Raw genomic sequence first — 16,028 nt, 5'->3', positions numbered from 1 at the left:
AGAGCACAGACATTACAAGTTTTTATGTATGCCGTTTGGGTTAAAGAATGCACCCCCTACGTTTCAGAGGGCCATGAACATAATTTTTTCAAGAATGACCAATGTACTAGTCTACATGGATGATATAATAATTTTCTCTGATAGCCTTGAGGAACATTTAAAGCATTTGAAATCGGCATTTACGAAACTAAAAGAACACAATTTGAAAATTGAACTTGATAAAACTGAGTTTTGCAAGCATTTGTTGTTTTCAGGGCACATCATTTCGGAAAAAGCTGTGATGCCTAACCCCTCTAAAGTTGAAGCCATAAAAAACTTTCCAATCCCTAAGACCGCCGAAGAAATCAAACAATTTTTTGGACTGACCGGTTACTATCGCAAAATGATTAGAAACTATGCTAAAATAGCTAAACCACTCACTGCTGCTTTGAGAAACGATGTAAAGATCAATCCCAATAGCAAGGACTACAGGGAGGCTTTTGAAAATTTGAAACTAATGTTACAAAACAGCCCCATCCTACAATTACCTGACTTCTCGAAACAGTTTCTTGTCACCACAGATGCGAGCAACTTTGCCATTGGAGGTGTATTGTCCCAAAAGTTTGATGGTAATGACCTCCCAATAGCCTATGCATCACGAACACTTAATAAGAGTGAGGTTAACTTATCGACTATAGAAAAAGAGCTACTTGCTATTGTATGGGTATGCAAACATTTCAGACCATATCTATACGGACGAAAATTTTTGATTCAAACAGACCACAAACCTTTACAATGGCTTAGAAACATAAAAGAACCTAATTCAAAACTACTCAGATGGAAGTTACTTTTAGATGAATTTGACTTTGAGATTAATTACGTGCAGGGAAAAACCAATCACATATGTGATGGCATATGGCAGATGCACTGTCCCGCATACCCTCACAGCCCATCAATTTAATGGACAACGATGATAATGACTTTTTAGGCTTCGGCAACGAAGACCTACCCTTTCATGGCTTTGATGACATAAACGTAGACGATTTGATTCAGTTGAATAGTAACGATGACCCACCACCGATAGATGATCCTAATGGTTATCTTGATGACATCGCGAATGCTTTAACTCGATTCAATAACTAAGATGATGCTAATGCTAATACTTCTGAGCCCCATGATATGGAAAATAATGATTGTGGTACTGGTAGCTCTGTTTTCGATATGAATGACTATATTCTTCTTCGTGAAGACAATGCCGATCGTACCGATACTCATCAACCAACTAAAGAAATTGACGACAATGCTTTACCAATTCATAATGACACTGACAGCCTTGTGACAATTCATTCAGCAGACAGTTCAAATGAACAAATTCAGATGGTAGACGACGATAAAATATTGAATGTTGAACATAATCAGATACTTATTGAATGCGGAAACAAAACACCTACCCTTCAGAAAAATTTTGATAAGAACAGACTCCTTCTCTTTTTTCAAGACCCCTTGAATTTCGAACACATAAACAAATTTTGTTTAGAATACCTGAAACCGAATACCACGTATGGTGTATATTGTTCAAAATATGGTTTATTGAGTAATCAGTACGAATCAATGTTTAACAACTTTGCTAAAGTCATTAAGGAAAGTTTCAACTCAGTTAAGATTACGCGGTATAAAAAAGTTAATCTTGACATTATTGATCCCGACGAACAAAAAGAAGTAGTTTCCAATTATCATACTGGAAAAACCTATCATAGAGGAATTTCAGAGAGTTACTCACACATTCGACGACGGTACTATTGGCCTTCAATGATGCGTGATATTACCCTTCATAAACAAATGCCCAATATGTTTAAAGACTAAATACGAACGTCGTCCCATTCGTGCAGAATACAAAGTATCCCCTACTCCTACAAAGCCCTTTGAAAAACTGCAACTTGATGCCTTTCAGTATGACAAACGTAAATTTTTATCAATCATCGACTGTTTCTCCAAATGACTCGTAGTCTACCCCCTCACGAGTCTTAATCAAATCGAGGTAACAGACCATCTCTTCGACTATTTTTCTCTCTATCCAACCCCCAAGATCGTACAGATGGACAACGGCAGAGAATTTGACAACGCTGGTTTACATGATTTTCTAAAACTTTATGAAGTCGAACCTTATTATGTTACCCCTGGTCATCAAGACTCGCAAGGGTTAATTGAAAGAACTCACTCCACTCTAATTGAACTTTCAAATTCTATCCAACTTCAAAATAGAAATAATACCACTGAAGCCAACATGAAAACGGCCGTGATTGCGTTCAATAACACACTCAATTCCACCTTAAAAATGACACCAATGGAAATAACATTCGGCATCTCTGAGAATTCTTTTCTGAATGACACTACAGAACAACTTATCACTGAAGAGCGTACAAAAGAGTATCATGATAGGTTACAGCTTATACATAGATTGGTAAAAGATAAGGTAGAGATGGAAAAACAAACTAGGACAGAATTATTAAATAAGAATAGGGAAACAGACGTCGAAATCCCCGAAGCCCCGTTTATTAAAACAACCTTCAATAAAAAGAACAAGCCAAAATTCTTCCAAGTACAATATGATAAACAACAAAATGTTGCTACAAATTCCAGAGCAATTCAAAAACGACCATTCAAAATCCATCCTAATAGGATGAAACGACCACGGAAAATAGTTAAAAAGAAAAATAATAAATTTGTTTCAGAACAAGATGATCCTCATTCTCCTGCTGCTGGTCCCAGCAATGTCGTATAAAGTAACGGACTTGACCAAATCATCTGGCATTACACCAGTTCGAGTACAGAACTCCTTCATTATAAATGGCACATACACATACATGCACAACATAAACATTACACGACTACATGTTGAACTAACACATATTGAAGACTCTGTAAACCTTTTAAGAGCTAAGGATAGTGATAAGAATCGTTGTAATATTTTACGTTTGTATTTGGATGATATTAAGTTAAAATTTGATCATATTCATATAAATAATCTTAGAATTAAGAGAGGTCTCATAAACGGACTTGGTTCCGCAATAAGCTGGATTACAGGAAATATGGACTCTGACGACAAAGCGAAATATGACAAAATTTTAGAGAAAGTGCAAGCAAATGAATATCATTTAGAGCATAATGTCGAAAATCAATTGTCAATCAATAGAAACTTGATACACAAATTTAACAATGGGATTGATGTCATTCATGCCAACAATGTCAAGCTGAAAAATTATTTTAATTCAATCACCACTCAATTCACTTCAATAGAGCTAACTCAACAACATTCTTTCTTATTCAACACATTGACTCTCATAAAAAATAAAATAGACGATATTATGGTGAGCTTAGAATTTTGTCGACTAAACATAATCCATTCAAAAGTATTCTGTCTAGAAACGAATTGTCTTTATTAATTCATTCGGCTAAATTGTCTCTCATTTCTGATGAACCCGAAATTTTGTGGCAGCTAGGGTCTGCACATTGTCATGTGAAAGATGATTTCATTACTTATTTTATACAATTGCCTTTGTATTCTCATGCCTATGAGACATTTTTTCTCCTATCTTACCCAGTCGTAAAAGGAAATGAGTTGCGAACAATTGTTGAACATCCGTCCTTCATAATTCGAAAAGATAACTCATTGTTTACAGGAGATTGTTTACTAATAAGAAATAATTATTATTGTAAGAATATGTCTAGAATAGTTAATAAGTGTATAAGTCAACTTTTAGACGATAAGGACCTTCATGATTGTAAATCTTTGGTTATAAGTGAGGCTCAACCTTTTATAAGATACATTCAAGTCATAAATAAATATTTAATGTTTAATATTCAATATTACTACTTGCACTATAAGTAAACAAAAATCAAAACATTACAATTTATCCAAGGAAGACTCAATTACTGAACCTTGAAGAATCAGAAAAGCTGTTTAATTTTTTAGAACCATACGTTTATTGGGAAAGCATTGTATCCTTACCCTCAGAACAACCTGCAAGAACACTATATACAAATCTATCTTTCGACTTGATCCATAAAGCTAATCTAAATATAGAACCACTAGAAATTATAGAGGATTTTACAGCTGAAAGCAATTACCTACTTCATTATATTCTTATCCCAATTGGAATTTTTGTGCTGTTGATAATAATTGCAGTTATTTATTACAAATGTAAAATCTCATTGAAATTTTGTAATCGAAATATTCCTGATAAGAAACAAATAGCTTGTAACTTAGGCGGACCGTACCTCCCAACCGAAACTCCTACTTGAAAAATTGTTCTCACACTTTTGTATTAGTATGTATTGATAACTTAGTTGAGTATTATTTTATATTGTTTTCAACCAGTTTTTGTATTTTGGGTCTTATCAGTTTTTGGTCGCTGAGGACAACTCCAAACTTGGGGAGGGAGAAGTTATACCCATTGTTATTGTATAGTAGCTGATACAGCACTTAGAATAGTATATAAGCTCTAGTAATTAAGATTCTTTGTCTCATTTCTGTATTTTGGGCAGTCACTATGCCGGTTTGTTTCTTGAATAAATGTTTTTAAAAAGGATGTCACGTGTTCCGTTTACTCAACTCTTGATACATCATGTAGTAATTTGATTTATCATTCACTTTCGATTGACGTCACTCTACAGTGGTTAAATTTAATTGCATTTCTTGCAAACAGATCGTTCAACTTTTAACAAAATACCTAGATTCTCTTCAACTTCTTCACTTTTCTTACATGCATGGCTATTAGTTAAACAATTATCGTCAACAAAACATAATTATTTATTCAATTTATTCTATTTACAGTAGAATCTGACTCAGTAAATTTGTTTTCAAATTAAACTCGACGCATCATTAGCTGTAAACTATCACAGACGTAACGTTTATTGATTTCCTGAAAAGTCTATGACTCAAACGATTTGATTATCATTCTCTAAAGAAATATTTTCTCTCAACATTGTTGAATTTATAATCTTTTTCACTACAATTTGTTATCATTCAACAACTCTCACATAGCCAGATGCCAAACGTTATGCCAGATGGTTTACATATTATCAGAGGAATATGATAAAATTCTGAATTCTGTCATGTATATGTATGAAAAAGTATTCAATAGAAATTCCAAATTTAATAGCTCAATCTATTTTCATGTTTGTCTTGTTACTGCGTATGAAGTAAGTTTCTTTTGAGTGTTTTTTAGTTTTTAAATTCATTTTTGTAGTGAAGTATTTTAATAAGACGTGTTGATTATTTTATTGTCAATTATAAACCTGTGTATAATGAAATAAATATTTCAAGGGGTTTAGGGGCTTTTTCTATTTGTAGACAAGTATTTTAATAGGGCGTGTTGATTATTTATTTTCAATTATAAACCTGTGTAGAATTTAAAATAAATATTCAATCAATCAATCATTTTATTCAGTAAAATGCATTACAAAATTGGTCCCGCTAAACCTAAAAGATTTTACAGCAGGTGCCTACAAATAATAAAATACATAAATAGAATGAATGCTAACTTAAAAAATAAACTAAGGAAAAATTTTTTTCATGAAACTGGGAGTTTAGGAATTTAAAAAGGAGTATGGGGTATTAGATGAACTAAGGATGATTAATAGGGTGGTATAGGGTTAATGGGAATTGGAAAAAAATGGAAAACTCAAAAACTTCAAATCATAAAACTAAATTAATTTTAAAATAAAATAAACTTGATACTCTATAGTAAGTAAGCATCAAAAGATATTAATCTTATTCAGAATTAAGGATAATACTAAATAAAAAATACAATAAGTGATCGGGAGTCTCAAACGTTAATTATCCATCCATATAGTATATGAAAATTAAATGATATATTAATATATATTATGAAAAATTAGATAGTCACTCTAAGGCGGCGGTGTTTCACAGATACTAAAATTCATTTTACCAGCAAACTAATATTTTGTAATTATAAAAATAAAAAAAAAGCAAAAAATGGATGATTTTTCACTATCTAGTACACATTAAAGTGTTGGATTAGTAGTGTCACAAATTAAAATCATTCACAATGATAAGTTGGAAAATATCTTCCTTGGAATAATCTCGGATGATGATAGGGAGCAAATTAAACAGTTTTGGAATAGTGTATTTCAATGATCTTTTTCCGTACAAATTATTATATCTAGGAATTGAATACACACTGAATGCTCTAAGATTATATTGAGGTATAGGTGCAAATTGTCGGTAAGAATAATTATTTCTGTACATTAATACTAACTTATATAGATAGAATTTTTTTGGAGTGAGTGTGTGAAAAAATCGTTGAACGGATTGTTTATCATGAATTGTGAAATTTAATCGGTTAGATACGGACATTATACATTTGAGGGTTCTGAATTGGATACGCTCTACCCTGTCTAATAGGTAGTTTGCAGCACATCCCCAAGCCTCGATGCCATACCTAATTAAGGATTCTGATAATGATTTATAAATTAGATAAAGACAATCTGGTGGTATATTTCTATGTAAAAAGAAGATTTGGGATATTTTCTTGGAAGATCTTTCAATGTTTCCAAATGAACTGGGAGTTATCCATGTGCTGTAACCAATCGTCTTATCCATACAAGTGTTGGAAATCTTCATCAATTCATCACGGACAGTATAACCATACTTCAAGCAAGCCTACCTTGACTATTTCCTGGAACCAACTTGAACACCACTATCATGTTGAAACCCTAGGTAACTGCATATTTTTACCATCTTTGTATTTGCTAATTACCTTTATCTTCCTATCCCTTAAATAAGGTTAGGGTTGAGTTTATTTTTACTTGGATCTATTTACTTAGGCTATTTTTGATTTTTGTTGCTTCATCATAGGTCAGATTTTTGTATGAAACAAGAATAACTTGACAACCTATTGTAATTTTTTCAATCATGAATGTTGTCAGAACATAATCTTTTCTTGTTCATGATGCAACTTACTATTGCAGAATCACTTAATATTAAAATATTGGTTACTTGGTAAAATATTGTACATCACTTGCTTAGGCTAGTTATTTGATCATCACAATTTATTATTGACTTAGGATTTTAAAACAAACAAGCAATTTTAGGCTTGTTATTTGATCATCACAATTTATTGACTTAGGATTTTAAGACAAACAAGCAATTTTTATTGCATCAAATATATTTTGTTCAATTACAATATTTTGTAATCTACAAATTCTATAAATATTAAATTCACATTTTTAATTCAATTTCAGTATTTTTCAAGCTCATTATTATTGTAATCTTATGATTAGTATTCAAGTTCTTTGTAAGTGTGAATTACCATAGATTCAGTGTATCTTAACTGAATTGTCCTTACTAAACTTCGATGTTTATCACTTATAAATTTTCCATATTAAACCTCAATGGTTATTGATTTTGAACTGTTTCTAATGATTCTTGATGTTTATCAGCTATCTTGATTGTCTGTTTCTCCATTTAAATTTTTATGTTTGCTGAACTTGACAATTTGTTATCAACTTTAATTTTGTATGACTATTGAGCTACTTGTATTCACTATCAAAAATTATTGTTCTGCCATTTCTATTTCAATACATTTATATATTGCTCACTTGGTATTTTTTCTCCAAGAACCTATTCATGTTAGTAATAATTTTTCCGTCTTTTATGAAACAAGACGGTGGTCCTCTTCATTAAAATTATATTGTATCTGGGTCAATGACCAATAAGCAAAATATCTACATCATATTGACCAGCCGCTCTATACTGAGCCACTAGCTACCAGAATTCGGACTCAGAAACAATATAAACTGGTGCTCCGAGCCGGATTTCCTATTAATCTTGTAATTTTGTTTCTTTTCATGTGTACTCAATCGCCCATGTACCTTGTAACCTGGACTGAGGGTTGCTGTGGACGAGGGGTTGCCAATGAGACGTACCATTCAGTGGCCAAGCTGTCCATACCATGTATCAGTTGGACAAGTTGCGCGACCATACACAAGCCAGCATCAATCACAATTACATCACAACCACAGCACAGGTGTCAGTGAAAGTGCAGTGATAATCTCAGTGAAGGTCGTATGAAAATTTTCTTTTGTTATCAATACCTTTTTTGTAACAATGGCTACATCCCCTCCTCCCAGTGACTCACGTTCAGTGTCCCCAGATTTAGGGTCTGAGCATTCTGCTCTTATCAGTTCTAGGAACAATTTACTAGAAGAAGCCAACTGGTTCTTCACAGAGTATCCAAATTTTATTGTAAATGATGAAGCAACATATTATCACTTACTTACCATTAAAAATGAAGTTGATCTCCTCAGAGATAAATACAAGAAAATTCATGAACAAATACAACACAAAAATGTATCATTTGACAAGGAATCACACTTTGAAACAATTACAAGGTTCATATTATTCATTTCTAAAGCAAATGCTGCATTGAAAGCTTTTGAGGCTAAAATAACTAACACTCGAAATGATCTTATTTCACAACAATCAGTACAACCTGCTACTACTGCATCACAGCATGCAAATTTTAATTTGCCCCAAATTCCTCTCCCTCATTTTGATGGAAACTTCTCAAAATGGCAGGCATTCTCCAGTGCATTTATGCACATAATAGGTAGTCAGGAGCAAATTAGTAGCACATTGAAATTTTTCTATTTACGGCAAACATTGAGTGGTGAAGCTCTAGCAAGAGTGGAACATATTGATGTCAATGAAAAAGGGTTTGAAGTAGCCTGGAAATTGCTCGAAGAGCGATATGACAATAAACGACTCATTGCAACAAACCACATCACTGCCATTGAGTCTCCACCTGCAGTTAAGCGCAACTGTGCACAGTCATTGCGTGCATTCATTGACTTTTGTAAATCACATATTGCTGCCCTTCAGGCACTTGAACTTAAGAATCTCACTGATTTATTGTATATGCATAAAATGTTGTTGCAATTGGACTCTAACACTGTTAAGGAATGGGAGAAATCAGTTCCTATTGACAGTATTCCAACAATTGAGAAGTTTTGGAATTTCTTGGAATCACAATGTAAAGTTATGGATGCAGTTGCATCCAGTGCTAACAATTCAACAACTATTCACTCTAGTAATGCAACTAATTTTGCTTCCAAGCAATCAAAAGTTAATCACTTTCAATCAAGTAATCAAAATAATGTAAAAATGTTTCATAATTTGACAACCAATTGTACTTTCTGTAGAGGCTCAAATCACATGGCCTACAAATGTAATGAATTGCTCAAATTACAGCCTTCTGACCGTTGGAATGCTGTCAAAAGCAAAAACCTTTGCTTCAATTGTCTCAAACCACATGTTCCTAATCATGGTTGTTCTACAAAATCTTGTTTTCATTGTGGTAAGGCACACCACTCTATTCTGCATTCACTAGGTTCGGGACAGAATCAACAAAAAGGTAAAGAAGTTACTTCTAACAATATTCATTCGTCAGTGAAAAAATCATCAGTTGAAAATTCCATTATTGACAATCATTCAAAGGCTTCATCTTCATCTGTTGCAGTCCTTCCTCAATTAAATGAGAGGAGCATGGTTTCATCAGATAATAATGTACATTCAAATGTTGCATCCTCAGTTTGTCTATTTCAGCAAGCTAGTGTTTCTCTTCTTCCTACAGCTCAAGTTTTTGTTGAGGACTCACAAGGAAATTTGATTAAATGTGTTGCATTGCTAGACAGTGGCTCGGATTGCAACCTTATCTCACAACATTTGGCTGATAAGCTTGCATTACCAGCGGTCAGTACTGAAACGACTATTCATTCTATTGGTGGCAACCAATCGAAGTCAACTTATGTTCTTTCAATTCTTGTCAAATCTACAGACCAACAATGGTCCACTGAAGAATCTTGTATTGTCATTGATAAAGTTCCATCTTCCTTTTCAAATTCCAGAATTGAAATAGAAAAACTTGAAATTCCATCACATATTTCACTGGCTGATCCTAACTTTTTCAAGGCTAAAAACATTGATCTTCTTCTCGGCGCTGGCGTTTTTGCTTCAGTCTTGTCAGCAGGACAGATTGTCATTTCCAAAGATGCACCCATTCTCCAGAGCACAAGGTTGGGTTGGATTATTTTTGGCTCTTGCAAGGTACCCAGCTCATCTGTTCCAAATTCTCATGTATCCAATTTTTTGTCAACAGTTTCATCAAACACTCCTTGCCAACTTGAAAAATTCTGGGCTCTCGAAAGTGTAATTGCGGAGATTCCACCACCTGATGATATTGTTTTCTCAGAAAAGCATTATGAAGAGCACACTCATCGTCAGGAGGATGGTAGATTCATTGTATCACTCCCTAAAAAGGAATCATTTCATACTCTGGGTGAGTCCAAGTTTCAAGCACTTAAACGATTCAAATCTCTGGAACAAAGATTAGCAAGGAATAATGAATTGAAATCTCAATATGTGGCCTTCATGGAAGAATACAAGGAACTACAACACATGACTAAAGTTGATGAGCCCACAGAGAATCAAGCGGTGTACTACATCCCACATCACCCTGTCTTTAAACTTGATTCTACTACTACAAAACTTCGAGTAGTTTTTGATTGTTCTGCCAAAACTTCTACTGGAGTTTCCTTAAATGATGTTCTTCACATAGGGCATACTGTTCAGCCAGAGCTCTTTGAAACTGTTCTGCGCTTTCGTACTCATCTTATTGCCTTTGCAGCTGATATTGCAAAAATGTATAGGCAGATTCTCCTAGATCCAGCTGATCGTGATCTACACCGCATATTCTGGCGTGATGACATCAATAAACCAGTAGAACAATATCGCCTTAATACTGTGACTTATGGTTCTGGTCCTGCAGCATTCTTGGCAACGCGCACACTAATTCAACTTGCTGATATGGAAGCAAGGGATGATATCTCAGTGTCTCAAGTCATCAAAAACGACTTCTACGTGGATGATTTATTATCTGGCTGTAATACTCTTGAGCAGGCAGTTACTGTGTCAAAAAATTTGATCAGCACTCTTGAAAAGGGTGGTTTTCAACTTCGAAAATGGATGTCCAATTCTACAGATCTTCTCAGTACTATTCCATCACATCTTCTAGAGACATCATCTACTAAAGCAGTTGCCAACAGTAATGATACTGTTGCAAAGGCCCTAGGCCTTATTTGGAATTCCACTTCTGACATGCTATCAATTTCATCAAGTGTTGGAGAGATCTCACACAAAACAACTTTCACTAAACGGGAATTTCTTTCCTGCATTGCGTCAATATTTGATCCATTAGGTTTAATATCGCCTATCGTCATTGCTCCTAAAATTCTTTTCCAAGAATTATGGTTAGCCCGTATAGGCTGGGATGATTCATTACCCCCAGGTCTATTGAGTAAATGGTTGAAAATCCTTCAAGAGCTGCATTCTATCTCTAATATTAATATTCCACGTTGTGTAATCAGTGCTGATACTGATTCTACCTTTGAATTGCATGGCTTCTCTGACGCCAGCCTCAAGGCATATGGAGCTTGTATATACGTTCGTTCTGTATCAAGTAATGGAATAAAGGTCCACCTACTATGCTCAAAATCTCGTGTAGCACCTCTTAAGGCATTGTCCATTCCCAAACTGGAATTATGCGCTGCACATTTATTGTCTCGGCTAATCAACAAGGTATTGAATGCTATTAAGTTACCAATCTCCAATGTCTTCCTATGGTCTGACTCGCAAACTGTGTGTGATTGGATCAAAACACCTCCTGATAGGAAAAATGTCTTTTGTTCTACTCGTATTTTTGAAATTCAAGAGTCTACCTCATCATTTCATTGGAATCATGTTCGCACATCCAATAATCCTTCTGACCTCATCTCAAGAGGTTGCTCTCCACTTGAATTAATGAATTGCAAACTGTGGTGGTCAGGTCCATCATGGTTATCATCTTCAAGGGAGTCATGGGACTCATTTTCATCAAATGTATTATTGTCCGAATCTACTCGTGTTTCTTTAGTTATTAATTCTAATCAATCTGTATTGTCTAATTTATTTGTAAGGTGCTCTAATTATCATAAAATGGTTCGCTCTGCTGCATATGTATTACGCTATCTTCATAATTTGCAGCATCCTGATGATAGGAAAAATGAATTTTTATCAGTAGATGAAATCAACAATGCTGAAATTTGTTTAATCAAGGCTGTACAGGCTGATGCCTTTTCCTCTGATTTGAAGGAGCTGAATTCCAACAGTGAGCTTAGCCCAAACAGTACATTACATCCATTCACTCCTTTTATTGATAATCAGGGTGTGTTGAGGGTTGGAGGTCGTTTGGAATTGACTAACTTACCTTATGACACAAAACATCAGATCATCTTACCCAATAAACATAAGTTCACATATGCATTGATTGTAGCATATCATCGTCGTTCAAGGCATGCTGGTGTCCAATCAACTATGGCTAGTCTTCGCCAACGATACTGGATCATTTCTACTCGTCGAACCATCAAAAGAGTTCTCAAGACATGTAAAATGTGTTTCCAATTTTCCACTATCAGATCTGAGCAAATAATGGGGCAACTCCCACATTTGCGCACAAAAATTGACTTCCCATTCTATACTTGTGGTATTGATTATGCAGGTCCTATCTCAATCCGTTTGGGAGGGCCTAAATCAAAAACTTTCAGCAAAGCTTACTTAGCTCTGTTTATATGTATGGTAACTCGAGCCATACATGTAGAAATTGTTTCTGAACTCTCATCAAATGCATTCATTGCTGCATTGATTCGATTTGTAGCACGTCGTGGCATTCCGCACCATTTCATCAGATAATGCTACCACGTTCCATGGTGCTAACAATGATTTGAAGGAATTATTCCAGCTATTGTCTTCATCAAATTTTCAGAATGATATTCATGGTGTTACATCTTCATTGAATATTCGGTGGTATTTTATCCCACCCCGAGCTCCACATTTCGGTGGAATTTGGGAAAATGCCATAAAAAATTTCAAGCACACATTGCGTAAGACTACTTTCAAAAGGACATTGAATTTTGAAGAGTTATCTACATTTGCAGCACAAACTGAAGCTATTATGAATTCCAGACCTCTGGTACCTCTTACAGAGGATCACAATGATTTTTCTTACTTGTCTCCTGGGCATTTTTTGGTAGGTCGTCCATTAACTGCCTTACCATTCACTCAACCAGTCACCAAACATGTAGACCATGTTTCTCGTTGGCGCCACCTAGCAGCTACAACACAATTGTTTTGGAATAGGTGGTCCCAGGAATACCTAATTACTCTGCAGAAAAAACAGAAATGGACCTCCTCCTCAGAAAATGTCAAGGTCAATACCATTGTAATTTTGAAAGATCTTGGCACACCACCATCAGTTTGGAGGTTGGCCAGAATCCTTGAGGTACATCCTGGTGCGGATAATAAAGTCCGAGTTGTCACACTTCTCACACCTACAGGCATCTTAACACGTGCTATTTCTAGTATTGTACCTTTGCCTCATGACAATGAGATTGAAAATGTATCTACTCATTAATTTTATTATTGGTTTAATTTACTCTTAGGTTTATGTATTGTTGTAGTCATTTATCATTTTTCTAATGGGCCCGGCATTGGTACTTGTCTTGTTTGGTTCTATGGGTGTGAAACATGGATTTGGTGTCTTGTTGTTTTTTGGGATTTACGTTTCCCCAGCTTCAAATCATCCTTTTCATCATTGACTTAGCTTGCTCATTCAACATATTTTCTTTCTTTCTTATTATGCCATCCTGCAGATGACATAATGGGCCCGGCTTATGTTGAATTTCACATCCAATTCAATGATTGAAATCATTAGTTCCTTCTTTGCCGCCTGGAGCGCTCATTTCTTCTGCTCACATTTCGTCTTCTCTCCAGCAGCTGCTGCGCTCTGGTGACTGCCTTTCAAAGCTGGCCATTCTCTACCCAGCCTATGATTTGCACTTTTGTAATGGCGTCTAGCGTTTTTTCCTCGTCATGTCGAAGGCTTGTTTCGTTTGATCTTTTCAAGTTTTTCTGGTGAAAACTTTGCTCAGTGCAATGGGATAATTCTGTTCCTATTTCTTCATTCTTGTGAGTTGGTGGGCGCGCGCGCGTAACAAATTGATTCCATATCAATTTCATTTTCCTTTGGGTGAACCCGTAACCATCTACTTTGACTGTAACTCGGCGTGCCTTGTTAACATTTTGTTAATCTACTTCAACTCTATCATCTACTTTCAACTTGGATTGACGTTCCTTGTTGCTGTTAATGAATCTGTTTCAATATCATATTGAATCTTCTTTTAAACTTGATTTCGAACTGTAACTTACTAATGTTTGGTAATGCCCTGCCTTTACTTGACTGTAACTAAAGTTAGCTCTTCAAATATTGAGCAGTGATTAATATTTTCTTGGAAGATCTTTCAATGTTTCCAAATGAACTGGGAGTTATCCATGTGCTGTAACCAATCGTCTTATCCATACAAGTGTTGGAAATCTTCATCAATTCATCACGGACAGTATAACCATACTTCAAGCAAGCCTACCTTGACTATTTCCTGGAACCAACTTGAACACCACTATCATGTTGAAACCCTAGGTAACTGCATATTTTTACCATCTTTGTATTTGCTAATTACCTTTATCTTCCTATCCCTTAAATAAGGTTAGGGTTGAGTTTATTTTTACTTGGATCTATTTACTTAGGCTATTTTTGATTTTTGTTGCTTCATCATAGGTCAGATTTTTGTATGAAACAAGAATAACTTGACAACCTATTGTAATTTTTTCAATCATGAATGTTGTCAGAACATAATCTTTTCTTGTTCATGATGCAACTTACTATTGCAGAATCACTTAATATTAAAATATTGGTTACTTGGTAAAATATTGTACATCACTTGCTTAGGCTAGTTATTTGATCATCACAATTTATTATTGACTTAGGATTTTAAAACAAACAAGCAATTTTAGGCTTGTTATTTGATCATCACAATTTATTGACTTAGGATTTTAAGACAAACAAGCAATTTTTATTGCATCAAATATATTTTGTTCAATTACAATATTTTGTAATCTACAAATTCTATAAATATTAAATTCACATTTTTAATTCAATTTCAGTATTTTTCAAGCTCATTATTATTGTAATCTTATGATTAGTATTCAAGTTCTTTGTAAGTGTGAATTACCATAGATTCAGTGTATCTTAACTGAATTGTCCTTACTAAACTTCGATGTTTATCACTTATAAATTTTCCATATTAAACCTCAATGGTTATTGATTTTGAACTGTTTCTAATAATTCTTGATGTTTATCAGCTATCTTGATTGTCTGTTGCTTCATCATAGGTCAGATTTTTGTATGAAACAAGAATAACTTGACAACCTATTGTAATTTTTTCAATCATGAATGTTGTCAGAACATAATCTTTTCTTGTTCATGATGCAACTTACTATTGCAGAATCACTTAATATTAAAATATTGGTTACTTGGTAAAATATTGTACATCACTTGCTTAGGCTAGTTATTTGATCATCACAATTTATTGACTTAGGATTTTAAGACAAACAAGCAATTTTTATTGCATCAAATATATTTTGTTCAATTACAATATTTTGTAATCTACAAATTCTATAAATATTAAATTCACATTTTTAATTCAATTTCAGTATTTTTCAAGCTCATTATTATTGTAATCTTATGATTAGTATTCAAGTTCTTTGTAAGTGTGAATTACCATAGATTCAGTGTATCTTAACTGAATTGTCCTTACTAAACTTCGATGTTTATCACTTATAAATTTTCCATATTAAACCTCAATGGTTATTGATTTTGAACTGCTTCTAATGATTCTTGATGTTTATCAGCTATCTTGATTGTCTGTTTCTCCATTTAAATTTTTATGTTTGCTGAACTTGACAATTTGTTATCAACTTTAATTTTGTATGACTATTGAGCTACTTGTATTCACTATCAAAAATTATTGTTCTGCCATTTCTATTTCAATACATTTATATATTGCTCACTTGGTATTTTTTCTCCAAGAACCTATTC

The 16,028-nt window shown here is 34.2% G+C and overlaps 1 protein-coding gene across 1 annotated transcript; it reads left to right on the top strand.

Moving 5' to 3' along the window:
- Positions 1 to 6,530: 6,530 nt before the first annotated feature.
- On the top strand, positions 6,531 to 15,999 carry LOC120352500. The gene is made up of 2 exons (XM_039433363.1): positions 6,531 to 14,708; positions 15,323 to 15,999. Exon 1 carries the CDS (start codon positions 8,111 to 8,113, stop codon positions 12,785 to 12,787), a length of 4,677 nt encoding a protein of 1,558 aa, XP_039289297.1. The 5' UTR covers positions 6,531 to 8,110; the 3' UTR covers positions 12,788 to 14,708; positions 15,323 to 15,999.
- Positions 16,000 to 16,028: the final 29 nt, after the last annotated feature.

This window comes from Nilaparvata lugens, chromosome 7 (assembly GCF_014356525.2).
Source record: "Nilaparvata lugens isolate BPH chromosome 7, ASM1435652v1, whole genome shotgun sequence".
In the NCBI taxonomy this organism is placed as follows: Eukaryota; Metazoa; Arthropoda; class Insecta; order Hemiptera; family Delphacidae; genus Nilaparvata; species Nilaparvata lugens.
Note: the sequence above shows the minus strand (reverse complement) of the source record. Positions and strands in the feature narration are given on the sequence as shown.

Excerpts from the sequence above, each read along its gene's own strand:
- LOC120352500 (XM_039433363.1), top strand. The coding sequence starts at position 8,111 with ATGGCTACATCCCCTCCTCCCAGTGACTCACGTTCAGTGTCCCCAGAT.